This window comes from Apus apus, chromosome 4, assembly GCF_020740795.1.
Source record: "Apus apus isolate bApuApu2 chromosome 4, bApuApu2.pri.cur, whole genome shotgun sequence".
NCBI lineage: Eukaryota > Metazoa > Chordata > Aves > Apodiformes > Apodidae > Apus > Apus apus.
In genome coordinates this window covers 91,115,889-91,134,482 of record NC_067285.1, presented here as the reverse complement: position 1 = coordinate 91,134,482, position 18,594 = coordinate 91,115,889, and the positions used below count along the sequence as shown (strand labels likewise).

At 39.8% G+C, this 18,594-nt stretch overlaps 1 protein-coding gene across 1 annotated transcript; it reads left to right on the top strand.

The window, feature by feature from the left end:
* The first annotated feature begins 11,431 nt into the window (after positions 1–11,431).
* On the top strand, positions 11,432–17,145 carry CHRNA9 (cholinergic receptor nicotinic alpha 9 subunit). The gene is made up of 5 exons (XM_051618120.1): positions 11,432–11,527; positions 12,599–12,744; positions 13,496–13,650; positions 14,150–14,682; positions 16,589–17,145. Exons 1-5 carry the CDS (start codon positions 11,458–11,460, stop codon positions 17,143–17,145), a joined length of 1,461 nt encoding a protein of 486 aa, XP_051474080.1. The 5' UTR covers positions 11,432–11,457.
* Positions 17,146–18,594: the final 1,449 nt, after the last annotated feature.

The following is an 18,594-nucleotide window of genomic DNA, read 5'->3' as shown; positions in this document are numbered from 1 at the left end:
GTATTATGGTGTGCATTCCTTCTGGCTGGGGACTGCAGTCACTGCTGCGTGCTACGGGTATCCTGGGGAAGACATCACTCGCCTGGCAAGGTGGCCCTGTCTGGTGCCAGAGAGACCATACCCATGGAGACCAATGGGGAAATAGAAGCTAATGCATGACCTTATTTCTGTAGAGTTGGCTTTTAGCTGTATAGTTTCTAGTCTTTGGCAGTAATGTAGTTTTAACACCTGTAATGAATATTCTACCTCACAGTGACCTCTGAAGTTCACTCACAGTTGCAGCTTGTGTTGTCTGTGTGTTGAGGGTGGGGGAGTGTCAAACCTGCTGTGTGTGGACCTTGTCTGTCTTGACAGAGCAAATCTGCAGACAGTTTTGTATAGCGTGAATTAATAAATGTTTCCTTTTTAAAAACAGTTTCTGCCTAGTATTAATATTGTTGCCCTTTACTCAGAATCATAGAAGCAGTAAGGTTGGAAAAGACCTCTAAGATCATAAAGTTCAACTGTCAGCCCAACACCACCATGCCAACTAAACCATGTCCTTAAGAGTGCACTTTTTTTTAACACGCCCAGGGATGGTGACTTCACCACTCCCCTGGACAAAGAGGTAGTTGAATTGTCATGCATTTTGGCATAGCTATGCACTTCTTAACATTAACGTATGTCACTAACGTCAAAAGAGAAATATAAGCTATGTTGTTAGCCCAATAACAGGCACCAAAGCATGACATTTTAAAATCCGGATATTCATGAGATGTTTCAAGTGGTATCTTGTACTGCTTAAATGGGACAGCTTTTCTATTCAGCAAACTCTGCCTCTGAAAAGATTTCATTTGATCTGCTAGACACAATTCCCTCTGAGCATAATTAGCCTAATCAGTATTTTAAATAACAAGAATAGCACATAGTTCACTTAAAAGTTAATAATTTCCTTAGGATGTGATACTTGCTGTCCCTAATTCAACCTGCTCTTTTTTTGCCTGAATTTTAAGCTACTTTTCTACAATAGTCAAAGTACCATGGCTCGAGTGCTTCTAATTTTGCATTTATACTGTGCGTAGTACTTTGGTAGCATGTGGTGGAATGTATTTTTCACCATATGGCTGCACTGGTCAGGGAGTTGTTGAGTCATAGTCCCCTGGCTGCGATCTGTGGTGAGCAAGCTTTTTGATCACCCTTATTACTATCACTGCTCCAAACCTGGACCATGATTAATGCTAAGCAGCCTAGTTTTGTATCTTATTCTGCTCTGTGTCTCTGTCTAACAAAAGTGTGGGTTACAGAAATGTGGGAGTTTGCTAAAATTTAATGCTGGCTTGATCTCCATGTGAATAATTAGCCATGACTTCTGAGACTTTCAATTAGTAGAAACTAATACTGTCTGTGTAGGGCAGCACTATCTTTACTATGAGAGTGGCATTGCATTCACTCTGGGAATTAACTATAGTGCAACAGTACTTCTGTGGTTACAGTCATATGTGACATCTTTGTTTTAATTGCAGTTCAGCCAAAAGCTGTCTTCATTGTGTGGCTTTGTTCACTGGAAATGATTGTTTGTGTAGTAATTTCTGTTTCTGTGCATGAAATCTGAGTGTAAATAGAGCTAAAGCTAAGGTAATGCAAATAGACCATCTGCCCAGCAACTTATCCTGAGGTGCCTGCCAGCTGCTGCTCTGGTTAGGCTGGGCAGACACTTGGAACACACCTGGATAAGGAACTGCTGTGTTCTCTGTGGAAGTTTTTTTTTTTTTTTGTTATCTCCTGTGTATGTGCTGTGTCTGCTTTCTGGCTTGTGCTGTACACAGGCATGCCAACTTCTAGTACTATCTCTTCCCTTGCTGTGATAGGGCGAGGTATGGGCTGTATGTACCACAGTTTTGGTAGTGAGGGGAGGGGGAACTGCAGGGGTGACCTCTGTAGGAAGAGATAGGGGCTGTCTGGTTCTTATTTTTGTTTTCCAGTACCCAAATACTTTAATTGGCAATACATTAATTTTTCCCAAGTTGAGTCTGTTATACCTGTGACAGCAAATGATCTCTGTCTTTAGCCTCAATACAAGTAGGTCCAAGTAGCTGCACCAGTGTTACAGACCTGGGAGGTGTCAAAATGAGTGTCGTACAAAACAAGCTCAGTGGATGTGCCTGACCATTTAACTCCCTTCTGGGACGCTCCCATTTAATTGATTTAATAAAAAAATTTTGCTTTCCCAATGGGGTGCCTTGCAAGTATTTTTAGAGTGTAAATGTATGTTCTAGTAAGACAAGAATGGCTGTATGAGTACTAGGACCTTTAATATATGTGCTGTTTTTAAACTTAGAGTTGAGACTGTCTTCTGGTGAACCTGGTATTTGGCAAATAAATGCCATATGATTGCTCTACAATCTTGGGAAAATGGATGCCTGTCTTATCTGTAATGATACATGAAAAGAAGAATTACCTTTGTTCTGATTTCTACTTATTCTGTAGCTGTAGCCAGAGTTTTTGGTATTGTACACTGCTAAGTGGAAGTAAAATCTAAGAAGTAGCTGGAGAGGTGACAAAGAATCAACTCTTATTAACTTCATTGAATTCTGATCCCAGCATTGAGAAGAAGAGAAATTAGGTTTTAAGGAACAGCCATTGCAGGGGTAATTAGCTTTTCAAACAGCCCTGTTTTGATAGGCTGGCCTATTTTCAGATAACATGGTTTTAAATGCAGTGCTTGATCTATAATTACTCATTGGAGCTATAGGTCTCCTTTTATGTGGCAAATAAAACTGAGATGGTGAGTAAATGAGACCCATTTTCTCCTGCATGTTAGGAGTTTCACATCTCATCAGCTCAGAATCTTAAAATGGTTATCTCTCTAGAACAACTTAGTATTTGCAGTTTCAAAGGTTCTGAATAGAAGCAGAAGGGTATTTAAGAAGGGTATTTACTTTAAGAATCAGAATGGGTTATTATTTCAACTCACAATTCTCTTACAATGTTAATGATTTCACACATTTTTATAATGTTAAGGGTGAGAGGCTAAGCATACTGACTCCAGAAACAGCTAAATTACTCTTGTACTGCACTCAGATCACTGTCTGCTGTGGGAATTCACTGTATTATGTGGAGATACTGGCGAATCATTATACATGTGGAAGCTGAACTCTTAAAATCTGTACAATTTAGAATTGTTAAGTAATTAGACTATTTTCAAGAACAACGGGGAAGTGATTAGTTGTATTTTTTAATAAAAAAAACCAACAACTTATTTTTTACACTTGGTTGGTATGCATTTGATTCTATTCTGATTGTGATGTTTATATCAAATACGTATTCCTTAGAATGACAGAAATAATATTACACTTTGGCAATGTGCCTCTTGAGTAACTGTAAGTCTTTTTTTGTCACTTGGACTTCTTCCTTGAGGATATGTATATCCATCAGTTGTGATGTTTACTTCTATGTGGAGGAGATGTGGTCATTTCTGCTCTATAGCAAGGAGCACGCTGACATTCTGCAGCAGCTCTAATAGCAGCACACTGGGCATAACATGCCAGCACTGTTTACACTGCTCTGGCTTTCTGTTGAAGATGTTTATTTAATGTCAATAGAATCATAGAATGGTTGGAAGGGACCTTAGAGATCACCTAGTTCCAATCCCACTGCCATGGGCAGGGACAACTTCCAATAGACCAGGTTGCTCCAAGCCTTATCCAACCTGGCCTTGAACAGTTCCAAGGTGGCATCCACAACTTCTCTGGGCAACCTCTTCCAGAGTCTCGCTGCCTTCACAGTGAAGAATTTCTTCCTAATGTCTCACATCTCCCCTCTTCCAGTTTAAAGCCATTCCCCCCTCATCCTATCACTACATGCCCTTGTAAAAAAGTCCCTCCCCAGCTTTCCTGTAGGCCCACTTCAGGTACTGTAAGGGCCACTGTAAGGTCTCCCTGTAGCCTCTTCTTCTCTAGGCTCAACAACCCCAGCTCTCAGCCTGTCTTCATAGGAGAGGTGCTCTAGCCCTCTGATCATATTTGTGGGCCTCCTCAAGACTCTGACAGCTCTGTGTTCTTGTGTTGGGGGTCATACCTTCTCAAGCCACACCTCAGGAAGTTTGTAATTGTTAATGTTGCAAACTTGGAATCTGTGTAGGCATTAAAGTACATTTATTTTAATATATCTAAAGAAAAAGCAATGTTTTTCATTCAAGACAGGTGATTAAGGTTCTGTTTTATGTGTTGTGATGCAAGTAGAAGCATTAGTATTGTGCTGAATGCACCAACTGCTACTCTTCCAATGAGATACCATGTGTCGCCATCTCATTTTCTGAAGCTGGCTGTGTATTCACTGCAGCATGTTGCTCAACCATTCAAGTATCTTATTTGTAGCTTACATTGCCTTGAGGTGCTGGCAGAAAGAAAGAGAATAGCATGTAGCACAAATCCCATGCTTTTTTCCTTATGTATAGCTCCCTACCAAGCGCAAATAAATTATCCATCAGAGTCCAGACTTGACCATACCTCAGTCATTAGTACCATTGGATTAGGAGCAGCCATGGCCATGTAAAGATGCTGCTTTTGTTAGAGCCCAGAAGTAAGCCACTGCAGAGTTCTTACACTAGTGCTTTTATACTAGTTTGAGGAACTGGCTTTTGCATTTCTGTGTACATTTCCCAAAAGCTGTAACTGCAGAATGGTTGTAGAATTTTCTTCTCATAGCTCTAGCGTAGCTATCAGCTGCACAGTATTTTCTCTTGCATTTTCTCCCAATGTCTAGGTTCTGTTTCAGAATAAAATGCCTTTCCTCAAGCTAATGGCAGCTGAACAATTGGCAGAGGTATTTCACAGACCCCTGCCAAATGTTGGCAGGCAAGCAGCAAGTGTTCCCCAAAGCACACAAACCAACCAGGTTTAATATGCGGTTGTAGTAGCATTTTAATGTTAGAGCATGGGGTTTTTGTCTTAACAGTTTTCATACCTCATCATCTTCCACAGAACTTGAAAAATAAGATTCAGATCAGTATTGTAGTCTAACACTTCTATATGGCAAATCTTTTGCATTATGGGCAAAACAAGTTTTTTTCAGCCCAGTTACACAAAGAAAAGGATGTTGCTTTCTGGTGACTCTCTATATTAATACTTGAACTTTTTTCCCTTGGAAGTTCTAACCTTTAATTTAATTGCATTTGTTGTGGGTTGAAAAGAAGGAACCAATATCTTGGCATTGGACAATTGCTTAGAATTTTGCAGATGAAAACTGATGGTATGCACACAGCTTCCTTAACTGATCTGCAGCCACTGTGCTCAGATGCTTAAGACAAGGGATGCTATCTTCAGCTGAAATGGTGGTACTTTATACCCAAAATCTAAACAATTCTCTTGTGCCAGAACAAGCCTAGTTGCAGAGTTTGAATAAAACTGCAGGTTTACTACAATATTTTGCTCAAGAAGATTTTTTCCCCCCTCAGTCCATTGCATAATGTAGCTGTGTTCGTGCTAGGGCATCCTAAAGAATGTCAGTAACCACATACTGTAAGATGATTCAGTAGCTAAAACCATGTTTTATTGAAAACTCTTCTCCCTCAAAGAGATAAGTAGCTGCTGTTTGCCTTATCCTACAGGGAGTTTTGTTCACATGTAAATGCATTGTGATAATTTAGAGTTGTCCTCCCCCATTTAGTTGCTTGGAGTGTTTTAAAGTGGGCAGCTCTGCAATATATGTAAGCTTGGAAACTAATTTATTTGGTTTAGAAAAAAACCCTTTAGGAGTGGTTTGCTAAGGTGGGTATTTTGGAATCTGAGTACAGCAGTATTCCTCTAAATTCTGGGAGCTTGGAAAAATCACCAGGGTAGATTGATGTGTGTGATTAGATGGAACAGAAAGAATTAGATAATGACAAATTTTGCGATATAAATGTTTAGTGTCTTTTTCAAAGAGATTTGTATTACAACTTAAGTAGAATTGTATGCAACACTGAAATAGCATGTATGCATACTGTTTGAGCAGTCATTTTGCAGTTGGAGTTCTGTGAATTCCTTGAAAACACAGTAAAAGTTTAGTATTATACACTATGGTCTGCTTTTTTTTTTTTCTTTTAACTTGTCTTAATCATCTTTTGACATCCTGCCTTTTCAGCCACTGAATTTAGTGCATAGCGTTAGCCTTAGCTCTTTGTAGGCAACTCCTGAACTCAGATAAGAACACAGAAGTTTAGATGTATCATATTACGTGTTGTAAGGGGGACGTGAACTTGGCACAAAAGCAGAGGATTTCAGGGGATGCTAGATTCTATGCAGAGACCCTTGTGAACATGATTTTTGGTAATGTTTTAGAGGGATGTTACCCCCCTTCTCTGAATTTTTGAGCAAAACTTAATTTTTGAGATAGTATCTTAACTGTTGCCTTTTGGTCTTGCTTCTTCAGATTCCGGTTTAGTATCAGATTTTTGTGATGTGCACACAAGCTGAAGGAATTGCTTTCTGGGGAAGAGAGTTGTCTTCATCCTGCAGTGGTAGCTGGAGGGCTCCTCTCTACTTTGGAAAGCTGAGATAATGTGCTGTATTCCATAGCTCAAGAGCAATCACATAAAGGAAGAGCCTTGAGTCTGTCTGCACCCTTGTGACAGGGTAAAAATATTTCTCCAATTCAGTTTGTTTTAGAGCAGCAGGCTGCCTGTCAGAGCAAACCTGTGCTCTGGAAGGTGTCTAGGCTCAGAGGTTGTCTTTGTGTGGACTATGGATCCTGGGATCAGCCATTCAGGGGCATGATATAAAGCTGGAAATGATCCCAATGAGAGAGAGCTGTATATAAAACAACTTTCTGATAGAAAATTTTTAAAACAGCTCTTAACTCTGTCAGATACCAAATGCTTATCAGGGGTGGACAAAATACCAGTCAGGTTGCAAGCCTTTGATGAAAAAGGATGAACTTGCTGCATTTGAGATCACATTAAATAATACAAGGCTTCTAGGGGAAAAATGTTTCTCTGTTCCAGATGTTGAGAGATGGTCAGCAGAGCTGCCTGTGTAAGTGGACCCAAATAAAATTTATATTCAGAAAAACTCAACTGTAACATGCAATTCCAGGATTTCCCATCTCTGGAAAATGTGGGTAATATTCTACCTTATCTCAGGACCTGACAGTGTGAATGCTTCCTAATGTATTTCCTATCTTCCATGTGTAGAGCTGAGTGGAAGAAAATATGAATGAGTATGGTAGTTTCAGGTGGTAGGGGATTTTTAGAGAGAAGGAAGGAGGAGGCAGTAGGTGGTTGAGAAAAAATGAAGTGGAGAGGAAGTAGGCTGCATCTAAATGATGTGCTGTATTCTTCTCCAGAGCAGGCAGAGTGAGGCTGCTCTACTGGCAAGAAGAGCTGTGGTTACCCCTGCTGTTAAGGTTTCAGTTAGTCTAAGGGGAGAAATTTGGCTCTGAAGAGTTAAGTGTGCTGCTTGACCCCATCACAAGATAATATTCTGTAGCAAATGCTGTGGAGAATGCTGTGAATGCAACAGCTTCTGGGGAGAAAAACTGGCAGCAAGGCAGAAGCAGACTGTGAGACACTTCTTACAAACTGTGCTTAGAAACCAATCTGTTCTTCTTTATTGTCTCTGATGAAGGGATGGATTATAAGTGGTACAAACAGCATTGAGGACTGTGATAATACTGTATCTGCACCTTTTAAAGTTGGAGGCTTAAAAAGTCTTAATGGTAAGAATCCATTGAAATAAAATCTGAAATGTACATGTCAAAACCTCAGCCTTGGGAGCAAATTATTATTTCAGGCAGGAAAGATTTGTTGAATTGAAAGAACAAATTTTTAAATAAACTCTTTTACACTTTTTTCCTGCTTTGCTTATAGTTGGCTAAGATAAATATCTAAAGTTGGAAGTTTTAATAGGAAAGAGATCCCTCCCATGTAATCTCCACTTCAGTCTGTCCTTTATTAAAGAGCATGCGAGGCAAACTTCCCTTACATGGCAGTAAAATGAATTCAGATTTTTTGGATGTTGTCTTGATGACAGCATGTGTGTTTGTCTAGAACCATAAAAAGCTACATGTGTTACATGTGAATGGTGTACAAGCTGAATGCAACAATGAAGGGTAAGCTCTTGTCCCACTAAATGTAAGCATGACCACAACATTCTGCTCTGTCTATAGCCCATGCACATTCTCAAAGTCAAGTGTTTGAACAAAATATGTGAAAGCAGAGTTGGGTCTTGTGCCATGAGCTTTAACTGCTCTCTGGACCAGCAGAAGCGGCCTGTGATCTAAATACGGTTTTGTATCATACCGTTGTTGACAATTACATGTATTTATTTGCCCTGAGATCCTCTCGTGACTGGTTTAATATGATAGGCTGATCCGAGAGCAGGATTCAGGCACTAAGTGGCTTTGTTCCTTCTGCTTATCTGTTTTTATTTAGAAGAACATATTTTTCTCATCTTGTTCTTACAGCAAATGTTAGGCAAATAATCTGTGAAATTAATCGGAGTAAAATGCGATACGATTTTTGTGTGATACGCGAAAATCGCCTTGAATCTCCGGGTAGATCAGTAGGCTGGCGAACAGGGCCATCTGCTGGCACGTGTGCTCCAGCAAGATAACTTGGAATTTTGCTGGGAACGAATCTAGTTCGGGGAGAGGTTAATGGCTTAGTTCTAATTTACAAACTCCTGTGACTTTTCTTACATTATTTTTGCAAGCCGCTTCGTATGTTAATTCCTGACTTTGTAGCAGAACTTCTTACTGTAAAAATAGAGACCTGCTTAACTATAAATGTAAGCTCCATGCAGATGTTAAATAGGGTGGCTGTTTGATCTGGTAATAGCATTGCCCTAGATTATGCCACAATTCAAAACTATATTCTGAGGAAGCACGAGTTTGTAGATTAATCTCTCAGATCAATGAATAACAATTAATGTTAATACTTGCTCTTCACACAATGTCTACATTAGGGACATTTTGGTTAAAATTACACATCAGTCTTGTGAACAAAAGTAAAGAAGCCAAATGGTCTGGCCTACTAAGATTGTTAAATTTATTGTATTTGTAATATTAGAAAGCATTTTGGATTTCTAATTTCTATTTTAGTTTTATTTTTACAAGCACTGTGTGATAAATGAAGCATCTTAAGCATAACAAGTGATCTTGTCTTTGTGTGCTCATGTTTGCCAGTCTGTATGTCCCGTATGTGGCAACTGTTGGGTATATTTGATGACTGGAAATATGATAGATCAAAATATCTTATGATCAATCCCTTTGCAAGTTTGTAATTATAAACATGGAATATATGTGTTCATACGAATGAGTAAACAACACATAAGCATGCTTCTTGTTTTTTGTCTTTTGAGAACCTGCAGTTTCCTTCAAGAAGATACTACAATAAAGATGCAGGGTTCTTTAATGTATGTGATCTTATGCAAATAAATCAGTCTGCACGACTTGGCAGATGTATATTGCTGGTGTAGCTGGTCACAAGATTGTCTCAAGCCTGTGGCAAAGCAAGGGTTAGTCCTGGTTCCTGTAGTGTTGATAGCACACTTTAAAGCAGTACTCCTGGTCACTCTTGTAGTGGCAGCAAAGCAGCAGCTACTTGCTGACATAGTGGCCATGTGCTGTAGGCTAAAGCTGTCCTCAGAGAATGCACTGATCAGACTCCATTCAGAAATATTTCATCTTTTGTCTCCGATTTTTGTTGTCTCTAACAGCATCCATCTTCCCACAGAAAAAGCAGGTTATTACATACTGCCTATGGGCTGCTCTGACCTTTCTGACATCTAAGCTGTTTTCCACTTTTTTCCCCTTTGACAATTCAGCAAATGAAGTGATGATGATGGATTTCATTACAGGTGCTTTGACTGAAATTATTTATTGCTTACCTATTAAACCTGGCCATAAATGTAATTGATTTATAGACCCCACAAAAGCACAAACATTAGTCAATGAGTGTCAGGAGTGCTAATATATAGAATTATATGCATGGAGGGATCAGCTTCCTTCTAGCCAAAAGACTGCACAGGAGTAAAGCAACAGTATTTTATATTTTGTGTGGATCAGACCTATTATGAATCAGTTCTTTTTGCTGGTAGTTCATTCTACATTTTCACCTTTCTATTTTAGTGACTATTTTCTGTTACCTGTTCTAAAAGGATGGCAAAACGGATTGCAGTATATCATGATGGATTGGACTATGAAAAGGAGGAAGTAATCTCTTGGCTTTGAGAAACCTGTAAGAGTTTACAGTACCTGCAGTACTAGGAAACTAACTTGGCAACATATGTAGCACAGGCAGAGCTAATGAAGTTCTGAGCATCAGGGTAGAAGGCAGGCCAGGTTTAGTATTGTTTTATATTCATAGTTCTCTCCAGGAAGTCTTTTGACTAAATGCAAGAGATTTCCAGTAGCTCTGTAATTCTTTGTAAAGTCTTGTTAAGCTCATCTGGGAAAAATTGTATTGTATTAGGAAATAGCATTTTATCTGCAGAGTCCAGTTTTGCTCCTGATTTACTGTGCTGAGAACTGGTCTCACTTGTGTGCACCACTGGAAGGTTTTGTTTGCACGGCGATGTCGGGCCAGTGCAAGTGTTGCCCGTTTTGTCCGACTTTGGTGTAGCTCTGTCTCTTCCATCTGGTGCCACTTTGGTTGGTGGAAACATTGTTTTGTCACCATGGTAGTAGGTAGGCTGTGGGTTTTTTGGTATACTACATGTTGAATGTGTGATACATAGTGTGACTGTACCAAGTAAAGCACTGGGGCAGGTCACTTTTTTGTGAGGGTTCTGAGCAAGCTATGCTAAACATAGGGGCAGTAAAAAGTGCCTCAGTGAAGAAATGTGAAAGGGTTCTTCATTACTTGGTCCGAGTCTTACTAACATACTGTGATTCTGTGATGTGTAGTAAAAAAATGCAACGCAATGTAGTTTTCCTACTGATACCCCATCCGTTTGTTTTCCTCAGCATTATAGAATCATAGAATCATAGAATCATAGAATCATAGGGGTTGGAAGGGACCTCGAAAGATCATCTAGTCCAACCCCCCTGCCAGAGCAGGGTCACCTAGAGTACATCACACAGGAAGGCATCCAGGCGGGTTTTGAATGTCTCCAGAGAAGGAGACTCCACAACCTCTCTGGGCAGCCTGTTCCAGTGCTCTGTCACTCTTACAGTAAAAAAATTTTTCCTGATGTTCATCTTAAACCTCCTATGCTCCAACTTGTATCCATTACCCCTTGTCCTATCACTGGTCTTCACTGAAAAAAGCTTAACTCCATCGAGCAGGCAGCTCTCAGGTTACGGAAGGAGGGGCAAAGACCATCGGTCGCTCTGGGACTCTGACAGCTGCTGAGGGACGACTGAGTTGCTTCTAGCAGCTCATCAGTGCCTCGGCATCTTTACATAGCTGTGCAACTTGATTTTTATTTTTTCTTTAGTTTTGCATGGCGATAAACGTTTTTGTGCCCTTGAATGAACAGTTTTATTTAAGATCCAGAAATGAAGAGAAATAGCCTGTCCTCCTTCTCCATCTCTCTCTGGTTGCTGTTTACAGCAGTGATGCTTCAAGGTGAGAATACTGCTCAATAGCTAAATGTTGCATTGAGGTTTATTTTACTCAGATAGGAGCTACTATCCTGATATGTCTTACATAGTTGAAGTCTTCAAGTCTTTCATCTGTTTCATTTTATTTTGTCTCATTGATGCAAAGACAAAGTGAATGATCACGTACAGCTAGAACTTAAGCATTCTTTGTGAAGCTTTGATTTGCTAGGATTTCTTTTTAATCAGAAAGGTTTGTTTTTATTAGTCCAGGAAGTCACTGTGAGTCACCAGAGAGTGATACACTCCAAAGCACTTGCTTCCTAGGTAGTGCCAGCTGGCATTTGTGCAAGTCTTGAATGTTACTGTCCTTGCCCTTTGCTGGCAGAATGTGAGAATCTATCTAAAGGTAATACAAAGACTGCCTACAGAAACTGTGATGCACAAAATGGTGTGGAACAGCAAAACTGTCATTTAAAACCTAAAGTTTCAGTGAATGATCTTTAGTGACTAAGCCTGGATAGCAGGAACCATCTCTAAGTACATGGTTTGGAAAAGCTGTTAGTGCAAGGATGTGCTCATCATGCAGTTGCCAATTTGTGAAGAACAGCAGCTCAGACTTTTTCCAGGAGGTAGTTAAAAAAGAAAGAGTAAATTCTGAAAGTAGTATGAATCTCAGTGCTGCATCTAGGGAAAAATCAGAAGTTATTAGCCAGGGAATAGGTTTGACCTCAGACTTTGCTTCTAATTTTAGTTTGGCAGATGTATGACTGTAAGTCAGTAATCTCTTTGCCTGTGAAAAACACCAGTAAAATAAAGGTACTGATATTTGCCTTCAAAACAGGCAGGAATCTATGGATGTAGAGGGTTTTTTTGGTTGGTGTGGAATGCTAGAATTAGCTATTCATTTTCTACAGGTGAATGCTGTCCTTATTTGAATAGCTTCATTAGGTATACTTCTGATTTTGCACTAAATTATATTCTACAGTGTGTGAATGTTTAATATAGTTGCAGCAAATGCTACTTGAAGCTGTAGAAAGAGGATATCTTCTGCTACTGCTCAGTTCTTAACCTGATGTGCTGAATAAATGTTACCTAGATGTAAAATCAGCGAAAGGAAAATATGCTCACATGCTGTTTAATGAACTGTTTGAAGACTACTCAAATGCTCTAAGACCAGTGGAAGACACAGATAAAGTACTGAATGTCACCCTTCAGATCACATTGTCCCAAATTAAAGATATGGTAAGAGTGCAGTTCTCTTTTTCTAAAGATACGTGGAAATGTACTAGCTGTAAACCTTTTGCTTGGCGTAGGAAAGGCAGCTTGCATTTTGTTGTGACAACTTCAATAATCCTTCCTCACGAGGGTCATGTTTTCCAGTTCTTCGTAGATTCTTATCTGATTGCAGCACTAAGATTTTCATTTTAAGTTTGCAAACTTACAGCTACTGTACTGTTAAGACTTCTTCTGTTGTTAGGTGTTGGTATCACACCCTCCAGGCAACTTTTGCTGAGTTTTAAATAGAAAGAACAAATGCTTTTTCTAAGATGCAATTAATTTCTACATAAATGCCCTATTTTAGCCTTAAGTAACTTTTAAAATAAATTTGATTTAACCAGATATACTTTTTTAGGCAAAAGAAAATGTGTCTAGGAGACCAGAAAATCTCTTTTCTGACTTTTGAATTACACCTTTGAGGCCTCACCAAGCTTTCAAAGAAATTGGTAGGCTGAATCTGTTAGCTGTTTGGTACTCTGAAGCTCACAAAAGCAAATTCTTAATGTACTGGGAGCCTTAGACAATTATGATTAAAGCTAGGGAGGATGCAAGCCCCTTGTACCCTGTATGGGCATATGTACTTGTTCTCTTGTGGCCTGTCAGCATTCTGGCCTTTTTTTGGACACTACTTTAAAGCTATACAACAATTGTTGTCTCCATCTAAGATGTGATTTTTGTCACCTTCAGCTAGAAATATTTCTACATTTTTATGCAGGATGAAAGGAACCAAATTTTGTCGGCTTACTTATGGATTCGACAAAGCTGGTATGATGCTTACCTCAAATGGGACAAGGATAAATATGATGGGTTGGATTCTATCAGGATTCCAAGCAATTTGGTTTGGAGACCAGATATTGTCCTGTACAACAAGTGAGTGTGACTGGAGAAAATAAGCTTGAATATTCAGTCTGAGGGAAGGGGTTGAAGGAGGAACTGACCCACAGAGTTTGAACTTTCATCTCTTCACCTTACCTTAGCAAGGGGTTTGTTTGTTGTCTTAACATTTGTTGTTGATCATCTAAATATTTTGCAATAAAGCCATAGAGAGGATTTGGCAATTGATTATGCTACACAGCAAAACTGTTCTGAATTTCTCTGCGCTGGGAATTGAATACTCTGGCAGTTTGAAGTGCTTTCTGCTGAGGCTGCTGAAGAGCTCTGGAAGATTGTGTCCACAAAGGCATTAATGGGCACTGGTGCCTGTAAATGATAGGTAATAGTAAGTTCCTAATAAAGCTTAGTATAAATAAATAACATGACTTCAGAAGCATGCTTTTAATGGTGTGAAGCAAAGGTCTTTCCCTACCTCCCTGCCCTACACATTAAGTTGTTGCCTGTTGATCCTGACTGTCACTTTTCTGTCTTTTAGGGCTGATGATGACTTTTCAGAACCAGTGAATACTAATATTGTGTTGAGATATGATGGAAAAATCACTTGGGATGCACCTGCTATCACAAAGAGCTCATGTGTAGTGGATGTATCTTATTTTCCTTTTGACAGCCAGCAGTGCAACCTTACATTTGGGTCCTGGACCTATAATGGTAATCAGGTAGACATCATTAATTCTCTTGATAGTGGTGACCTCTCTGACTTCGTAGAAGATGTGGAATGGGAGGTTCATGGTATGCCAGCAGTTAAGAATGTCATAACTTATGGCTGCTGCTCTGAGCCTTATCCAGATGTGACCTTCACACTGATTTTGAAAAGGAAGTCTTCATTCTACATATTTAATCTGTTGCTGCCTTGTGTTTTGATCTCTTTCCTGGCCCCACTGGGATTCTATCTCCCTGCAGACTCTGGGGAAAAAGTGTCTCTGGGTGTTACAGTTCTTCTTGCTCTGACTGTGTTTCAGCTGATGGTTGCAGAGATCATGCCTCCATCTGAAAGTGTACCTTTGATAGGTGAGTTTTACATGTTTTGTCTTTAAACATGGCTTAATAATAGCAGGGCTTTATGGCAAGGAGTCTTCTTCCCTGGAGACTTTCAAAACCCACCTGGATTTATTCCTGTGTGGCCTGCCCTAGGTGGTCCTGCTTTGGCAGGGGGTAGGACTCAATGGTCTCTGGAGGCCCCTTCAAACCCCTAACATTCTGTGATTCTATGATTCTATATGTTGTTTGTGACTTCTGATAAGGTATAGGTGTTGCATATTTAAAACATAGTGAAATACAACATGCATGGAATTTTTACAGGTATGCTGAAGCTCTTTAAAGTTATTTTGTATTTATTTTAATTATATTAGCTAGCTATTTTGTATTTATTAAATATAATTAGACATTTAGAATTATTTTGTCACATTGTAATAAACTTAGTAATAGAAAACAATTTTAGAACTGGCGTACAAAGTGTAAGCAAGAGCTGTACACACAAGATCAGACTGTTTAAACATACATTTCTGTCAGATCAGGTGGTTGGATGACCTGGCTGGGATGTTCAGGGTTGACTTGATGTCTGACAATAGTTACATTGAAATATAATGCCTAGCAATCCATTATGCTGAATTTCATTCTAGGCCTGAGGGTTTAAAAGAGCTGATGGGTAGCAAAAGGGTGGTGTTTAGCACCTGCCTTCTGCCAAGACCCTTTTGCCCCTGGTTGATCCACCCCTGGGGCTGGAGGCTGCCCAGCTACCCTGATAGAATTTCTGGAGGACTAGAAATACTGTTAACTTCACTCTAGCTTCCAGCTTAATTAAGATAACAATTTTAATTTTCATTATTACTGTTTTTATGAAAACCTGCATGGCTTAACTGAGACAAAACACCGGTCCATGAGTAGGAAAGTTGAATGCATTTCCCACACCAGCAGCAACTGTTCCTCCCTAGAATACAGACTTGCTGTAGTGGAGTAACTTCCCTACCTTCCTATCACACTGTCTACATTAAGGAGTCAGGACCTGACCTCAGTCTGCTTTCTCTCTTCTCACACTCTCCTCACCATCCTTTCCAACCCCTTTAGAAACTGGGATCCCATCGTGCTTGTCTGTGTCACATCCTGTGTCATGGATGCCAGCCCTCGCTTTTCCTGCAGAGGCTCCACAAGACCACAGCAGGGCTGGGAGCTGCCTCTTTGCATAGGCACAAGCCACAGCAGTTTAGCTGCTCACCTGTGTACTTCCCTTGTGACAAGCAGTGGCTGAGGGCCACAGCTTGCGTTCACCCTTTTTACTATCTGTTCCTGGCCAGAACAAGCTCTGTTCCTGTTTGTTCTAGTTATACTGAAATTTGTGCTTTCTGAAGAAACAGCAAATCTCAAGAAGGGTGGCAACAGAGCCACCTTTCAGCTCTGTGCCTGAGCTCTTAGTTGTTAGTACAGTAGTTGTGGTCTGGATATTCCCTGGTCTGTGTGAATGCGAACGCTGGTGTAGGATGTATCAATAGCTCCAACAAAACATTACCACCCCTTTTGTTAATACATCAGGAAGTGGGATTTCAAATGTGCCAGGTGAAGCTGTCTACACTGGGGTTTTACGGACATCAGGAAAAGAGCAAGGCTCCTGATAAACACTTTTAAGCTGTTTTCTGAATAAGTGTATTTTGAGAAATCAGAGGTTTTGGCTTGCAAGTATTTACCATGCTAATACAATAGTCACTCATCTGATAAAGGCATGCCAGTAACAAGTATGAGGTTTTACTTGAATGGCTTTAATCTGTGTTTTTAAATGGTAAATTAAGTGTAATCCAAGTATAGATAATACAGGTAATTAAAAACTGGTTTCACTTGCACTTATCATTAGCACTTATTGTTACAGTTACATTGAATTTTTTTTAGAGTTGCATCTGTAATATGATTTTATTTTGTGTTCTAGGAAAGTATTACATAGCAACTATGACGATGATCACAGCTTCCACTGCACTGACGATCATTATAATGAATCTCCATCACTGTGGCTCAGAAGCAAAGCCTGTTCCACAATGGGCCAGGGTGGTTATTTTGGACTACATGTCAAAAATCTTTTTTGTTTATGATGTGGGTGAAAATTGCACAAGTCCGAAAAGAGAGAAGGGGGAAGAGCGTAAGTTAGAGGGGGATGACAGATGTCAGAGGAGGCACAGAGAAGTAAGGAATCACCTTTCCTATAGGAATGATGACTGTCATCTCAAGGAGAAGCTCAATGGAAGTTTGAATAAAAGCTGTGGGGTTAATGGTGAAAATATTAGGGAGACTGTTAATTGCTGTTCCTGTTACAAAATGCTAATTAAAAATATTGAGTATATTGCTAATTGTGTTCGAGACCATAAAGCAAACAAGGCCAAAGGAATTGAGTGGAAAAAAGTCGCAAAAGTGATGGACAGATTTTTCATGTGGATTTTTTTTATCATGGTGTTTTTTATGAGCATGCTGATCATTGGGAAAGCAGCTTAACTGAAGATGAAAATATTCCTTTTGTAAATCTGAATATACTGAGTTGGCTTGTTTCCCTGGAGCTGTGGGACAGGGGTGGTTTTGAGATCTTTGTCTTGCATTCTGCAACAATAAACAAATTGATTCTCTAGGCTGTGACAGTGTTGAGACATTGATCAGCTGAGAGCTTTGTTAGTGACTGTCGTGGCCTTTCAGTTATGGGAGTGCAGCCCTGATGAAAGCTGCTTGGAAAGCACTCTGTGCTGCATCTTGTTGGGTGGTGACCATGACTTCGGGCACAATGGGACGGAGTATTGCAGCGATGGAGCAGACAGTCTAGCAGGAAGCACTGTATTCACAGGGCTGCATCTCTGCACCTTGTAACATGACCAGTCTTTTCTCTCCCCTAGAAATAAATAATGTGTATTTGTGACATGGTGGCAGTTCCTGGAAATCATTCATTTATGGCATTCCCTTTTCTCCTTTTTAGTTCATCTTCCTAACTTTTTTTTGTTATGGCTCTTTCTGGCCACTTTTTATATAACTTCATAGACTTTACCTATCTATCTGCTGGCTAGTGTGCTTTTCACTTCTAATACTGTTGAGCTTGCTGAATAGGGTGGTTACCTTGACCTTCCTCTTAATAATTTTCTGCTACTTAATATTACCCCATTGTCACCATGGCTCCAGTAAGCTGGATTTCCAGGGTTATTTCCTCTCCAAGTCGGAGGGCCTCCCTTCGTTCTCTTTCTCTTGAGTATAATAATAGGAAAAGATTCTCCTGTCCTCCCTCACTGTCTCATTCCCATAGGTATTCGTGCAAAATGGACCTTTAAATGCTATTTGAGACTGTTGAAATAGGAGGCTGTAACTTTTGCCTCTGCTTTTTTCGTTGGCCTTCACCAGTGTTCACTCTGTGTATCCCTTGTCCAGTGTTACATCCTCCAGCATACTTAAATTGTTTACAGGAATGCTGAGGTTGCTCGTGCATTACTTAGCGCAAAAGCATGATCTTACAGGTTCATTAAAGTAGTGCCATAACCAACACTCCTTGCTCAACACCTTAGTTCTTATATGAATGTGTTTGTCACTGACAACAGCAAAAACCTTTCATCTGTGTTGTAATTTCTGTTAACTCTCTCAGACTAATAGAGCTCTGGAAGATGCCTGGCGTAAAGTGAGCAGCTAGTACCCCAGACATGCCTGTGGCAGATAAATTGCTTTTACAAAGCACCCTGAACTTTGAAACCATGATATTCTAGATGCAGTGGAAGAGACAGAATGATACTGTAATGCATCCTAGTCAAAAGTTAATGTGATAAAACTAATTTTAATAATTGTTGCAGTTAGTAGGAGCATACCTGTGAAGCTGTAACATGAGAGCAAGGAGTCAAAATGGAAAAGTGATGCAGTTGTTATGCCCAAATTTATTGGAAGAAAGGGAATTGTTAATTATGATGATGATGTAAA